We start from the raw sequence: 6,201 nt of genomic DNA, 5'->3' as shown, positions 1-6,201 counted from the left end.
GGAGTTTTTAACCCAAAGACGTTTCAACCCCTTTGTTATTTCAAAGCCTAAGACTTTTCAACCCCAAACTAATACAAAAGTTTTTTAACCCCTTTTGAATGAAGACTTTCCAATCCCTTGATTTACCACCTTTGGAAAGATCATAAATAAAACAATTTACAAATTACACAGTTTGCTTCGTAAGTTGATATTTTTTATTGAGATAGAAATATAAAAGTGAAATACAGTTCAATAAAAGTGATTGTAATAAAAAATTAATGCATAACAAAATACAATGTAAGAAAAACAGAGGGGGTCAGAGACAACATTAAATTATATACAGGCGAAAACTTTTTCATATATGTTATTCCTTTCCTTGATAAGTACAGTTCTATTCCTATAAAACAAAATACATCTATTGTATAACAATTTCTTTCTATATATGTATAGACTTACGTGAAAGTAAATCAAGAAGCACGATTTGTTAATCGATCTGAAATACTTTTTGTACAGAAAGACATATTCTAAGAATAAAAGTATGAATTGAGATGAAAAACACCATGTCACCGTATATTTTCTAAAAAGCATATCACGGTTCATGATTATATCATTTCATCGTTTATCTAGTGGGTAACAGAATGGATTTTTATCATGTGTTTCCTCAGTTCTTTGTTATTGTAAAAATCGCCAGCGCAGAGGGAACAATTTCGCCTAAGTTTCAAATGAACTTGCTGAATGTGGTCCTTCATACTGTCTGATCTGGTAAACGTCTTCCCGCAAACATCGCATTTATGCAAGGCACTGCCTTTTCTGTTATGTGTCCTAAAATGTTTGTTCATGTTACTATTCGTTGAGAAAACCTTCTCACACAATGGACATTTAATGCTCTGGCGAATAGAAAGTTTCGTGTTACTTTTGCTCGTAAGTATAGAATCACCGCCGATCGACTGTATATCCTCATTCTGGCCATGCCTCACTCTTATATGGTTCTTAAGATTGAACTCGTCTTTGAGTATTTTACCACACACATTGCAGCGCAGTTTCAGGATCCCGTCCGTAATGTTCATCTCGAGCTCGTGCTTAAGCTCGTGCCTCCGGAGCTCCTCGTCACGGACCAGTCGCTTGCCACAGTACCTGCACGTGTTTCCCCCGCGGTGCCATCGCATATGGCGCCCGAACTCGCCCGGCTGCCGGAACCCCTTTTGGCAGATAGAACACTGGTAGGGTGTCTCGCCAGTGTGTGTCCACATGTGCCGCTTGAAATCGGGACCACGAGAGAAATGTGCTCCACATTCAATACATTCGTATTTGTGATCACCTTTGTGTGTTGCTTTATGCAGATCTAAATTTTTTCTCTGCACAAAAATCTTTTTACATATTTCGCACTCGTAGGTATTGTTCAGTTGGCCTGTTGTTGTGATGTAGGCGCATTTGTCGCTCTTTGTGATGTGTCTTCTAAAGGACTGTTCGTTTACAAATACCTCCTCACAAACTTCACATTTGATATCGTGCTCTTGTTTCAGGTGAACTACCATCTGCTCTTTGCATGAGAACTCTTTTCTGCAAAGTTTGCATTTTAGGTCTTCCGAGGGGTGCTTCTTTCTTATGTGACTTCGCAGGTCGCGTTTGTGTCTATACTGCTTCTGACAAAAGTTGCAGGCAAATATAACCATATTCCGATTATCAATACCATCTTGTTCATCTCGTATATTTTCTCTGTATAGGGAATCAAGTTTTCCGTCTTTGCAGGCAAAACCATGAGATGTCGTACTACGGGGATCTGTTTTAGAGCTGGCTCTATTTCCGTGAACTATTTCCCCTGCAGGGAAGTCCGGTCCCAATCCAACAGAAACTGCACACTTGTACCGGTATTCTCCACCCTCTAAGGTATTTTCATCCACGTCCATGTAAACATCCAGTTTGACCTCGGGTTTCGTGTCCAATTCCCCGCCGTCACTGATCTCTTTGGCGACCCCCTCCTCCTCGCGTTTAAAACACATGTTGTTCCACAACTGCGAACGGTCACCAAGACAACCAACACCGTATCCGACTGAGGACCCATAATCGTCATCGTTGTCAAACTCTTCATCAGACGTGTGCAGAAACTCGTCCTCATCATCTTCGTCCTCCTCAATCAGCTCCTCCAACACAGCGGAAAATTGTTCACTGTCGTCTGCCATCGTTCACTTGCGCAATAAGATGTTTGGAATACTCTGAAATAGAAAAGAAAGGATGTAATATTTACTCAGTGTTTCCACTTACATGCTTGAAATAGTTTGTTTTTACGTAGAATACAATCCTTCTTTTCGTTGAATTGGAATAAATTGCGTGACTCCACAATGATCATCTATAGCATCAAAACAAAAATTGAGCACTTTTTCTCATCCCTAAATTTAATTATAATCCAGTCACACTGATTCCAATATCAAAGGAATATCTGCATTTACCTGGTATGATTTTAGTCCGTTTTATAGTTTTTTTTGAAAAGTTACATCACGGTTAATTGTACTAAATACACAAGTACATTCGCTCATCAATATATGAGATGTCCGAGGTGACAATGGAACAAACTTTAAAGCACTTGTTTCACTGACATGATATTGAGTAAAGTGATTACAATTAACGTTATGGTATATTATTACAGTTCTCAGTAACCGGACATTGAAAAAAAGCACTGATATGATAATGAATGAGTTAATAAATACCGATCTCAGTAACCTGACATTGAGAATTCGCACATTGGTGTTACCTGGAGGTGTTAAAAACAGTCTAAGGATAGCTACAGTAACAACAAATAAAAACAGAATAGAAAATAACAGAGCAGACGGTTTATTAGACGTATACAGTTGACTTTGTCTAAAAAATACACAACGTTATTTAAGGAATGAATTGCGGGATTGATGTCATTATCGGGGAAGGGCTAGTAAAAGTGTGTGCAATCCAAAGGACTTAACGCGTATTTTAAATATATTCTGAATGCTCACACTAATTGTTACGTAATTAGTAGAATAATTATAATTAATTTGAAATAAGTGTTTTTGTTCAGGTATGCCTTATTTTTTACGATTTAGAATTTCTCTATCGTTCATGAATATCGTACAAATCATAAATGTAAACCCATCAAAGATCTAACGCAACCATTTTCAAATTGGATTATTTTTTTCTTTCTTTACTTAAATGTTATGAACATTCAGATATCATAGCCTCGAAAGGTCGGTCGCAAACTTCTTAAATAAGCGATGACAATTGCAGCCATGCGAAACGAATGTTCAAATATTTGTGTTGTTTACGTCCGTTGATAAATCTGGCTAAAAGTGCATTTTCTGTACGACTAATTAAGATATTTGTTTTCAAACTTATGATAATAAACGGAATTTAACAACGGCACTATTTTAGTGAGCTTGTTGCACGTGATTTTAACCATTCCAAACGAAACTTTTAAATTTGAATATTCCGTCAGTAGAGCCGGAAGTGTCCGCGAACTATGTCGCGACGCCAGCTAAGGATTCTCATGTTTGCTTCAAACAGGCTGACAATCATAAGACGCATTGCCCTGATGCACTGTCAAATGTAACCACGCCCCCAAGGTCCGAGGAATAGCTGGGGCTTTGACTTTCGGTCCAGCCAATCCCAGGTAAATTTCCAGCCCAGCGGTGACAAACTGCTGGTAAAATCACCGCCAAATGCCACCGCACCCCGTGAACATCCTAGGTAAGGCACAATCCCCGCTGTTTTCAATGCGAAAACAAAACAACCCCATTCAATCGTCGGCACTGCGGGGCTAGCTGGAAGCTGGAAGGTAAAAACAGCCCCCCCCCCCCAATTTCCGGTATACCACTGGACCTGGGAGGGGGGGGGGGGCGTAGAAACAAACATCACTAATGCATAACGAACATGCGTATTGAATTACAGAGGAAGTATTTCTTATCATAAATAGTTTAAGCATTATAATGTATTTTCTTCAATCATTTAAAATAATACAATTCGTATTCTTAAGCGCGCAATTTTCGGTCACTGAAGAGAGACGTTCTACAGAAATAAGCGACGTAAACCAGTAACGTAAACTAACGCAATGTGAAATTGCATGACGTTCATCGACCGGAATGTTCGGAAACATGCAGATACTGATGACAAAACAGTCTATTGTAAAATATGCTTACAAGACTATTATGTTTCAAATTAGTGTTACGGATTGGTTTCGTTACTGATGTTGGTGTTCGTACCAACTGGGGAAGCGAAGCTGATATTCATTTTTCAATTTTCATTGAGAGCTACCAGGTTATGTCTCTCAATCCGAAACACGACCAGAAGACAAAACTGTAAGATAACCAGAATGACTTCTTTATTAGAAAAATCACAATAGATAACAATTTGTGATAAACACCTTATACAATAAAATAACAAATTTAATTGAAAGCAACACATGAATATCATGATACAATTTTTAACATAGCGAATAGTAACAAAATTCATTATTGTGACTAGAATAAATATAAATGATTTTTTCTAAAACATATCAATACTGTTGAGGAATTCCTAAAATTATATTAGTTCAAGAAATATGAAAGCAAACAGAAATTCAAATAAAATACTAAACATATTGACGAAATAATTCTTTTAATCTTATTCAATAAACAACTCAGTACATTTTTCATAAGAAAGACTTAAAACAATTTATGAAAAAAGAATCTAAATAAAATAATGAAATATATTCCTAAAATAATAAATTGTACTCTTACCTGTAAGATAACCAGAATGACTTCTGGAGTGGGCGCGCGAGAGTGGTCATTTTATACTTAACCCGTGTTGGTGTAAATTACTCTCAGAGCGCAGATCTTACAGGTAAGTCATAACCTTCTTTCGTCCTAACCAAAAATGGTTGGACGATAGATGAAATTTGCTTAGTCGGGATAAGATTTTGTTCTAGAACTTTTCTTGTGGGCAGAGATTATTAACATGTACTAGATACTATTATTCATTGAATGCGTTGTGTGTTATGAATATATTTACGGCATTATTTATGAATAGATTGAGGAATAGAATACGATATGATATTCTGGTACAGCAGGATGATAATTTTTCAGCAGTCTTACGAATTTGTTACTAAGCTAAGATCTTAGAGAGCTGTTAAATACTTATGCTATACTATTGGTTCATAGTTGCTTTTCCCAGAATAACATTAAGTCGTTCACTAAATAATATTTAAGCTTTAATTTAAAAACAACAACATTTTATTTATTTCTTTTAAATTAAATTTTAATTCTATTTTAAGTAAATTTAATTTAATTTGATTTAATTTATCTAAAAAAAGATTTAATTTAATTTTAATCTTAATTTTAATTTAATGTTAATTCAATTTAATTAATTATTATGAAAGTTTTGAAAAGTAGTTATATTGTTTTGAAACTTTACTTGGTATTATCTCCCTCCTACTCTAATAAAAAAAAGTCCTCTTTTTATATTAGTTTTTTTTTTACTTTTTTTTTCAATTAAACATACCGTTGAATAATATCAAAACACAATAACTACAAACCATTCCCGTTATATAATTAAACACATGACAAAATGATTTTTAAAAAAAAAATTTGTTAAGTAAACAAAAGTAACAAAGACTTACAACCTGCTAAGTATTCTTTCTATTTTCTTTTTATTTTAATCTGTATGATGGATTAATAGTTTTCTGAAATCAATATTTCGATATTTATTTTGCAAATTTACTATATTAGTTCTGCAAATGTGTTTCTGGTGGTTAGATATTTCTATGGAATTATTACAATCATTTGTTAAATTTGCGTGACATGCAAAACAATGTTTGAAAATCTCGACACATTTTTTATAACAATTTGCATGAATAATTGAAAAGCAGCAGCTAGTTATTTTAAAATGATTTTTAAATTTGGAATAATGAAACACTTTTGCTACATCCTTACACTTAACACAACTTTCTTTTACTATTTCACTGTGGTATTTTAATCGTCGTGTTTTATTTATAATAAAGGTTCTTACTTGTGTAGCTGACGTTTGAACAAAATATTGCAATGGAAATGTTTTAATGTGTACTGGCAAAGGAATGTGATGCAAAAACGCTTTTAAATAAGATTCCATAATTGGTGTATTTTCACAGAAGTAAAATAACTTTTTCAGTATTAAAATAGAATTATAGTGATTGTTTACCATGTGATCGTATAATTGTTTTTGCAAAATGTCAAATTGATAAAAGAT

The 6,201-nt window shown here is 34.6% G+C and overlaps 1 protein-coding gene across 1 annotated transcript; it reads right to left on the bottom strand.

The window, feature by feature from the left end:
- Positions 1-602: 602 nt before the first annotated feature.
- LOC128208367 (zinc finger protein 69-like) lies at positions 603-2,159 on the bottom strand. The gene has a single exon (XM_052911927.1). It carries the CDS (start codon positions 2,157-2,159, stop codon positions 603-605), a length of 1,557 nt encoding a protein of 518 aa, XP_052767887.1.
- Between the last annotated feature and the right edge of the window lie 4,042 nt (positions 2,160-6,201).

This window comes from Mya arenaria, chromosome 11 (assembly GCF_026914265.1).
Source record: "Mya arenaria isolate MELC-2E11 chromosome 11, ASM2691426v1".
NCBI lineage: Eukaryota > Metazoa > Mollusca > Bivalvia > Myida > Myidae > Mya > Mya arenaria.
The sequence above is the reverse complement of the archived record's forward strand: the minus strand, read 5'-3'. Positions and strand labels throughout refer to the sequence as shown.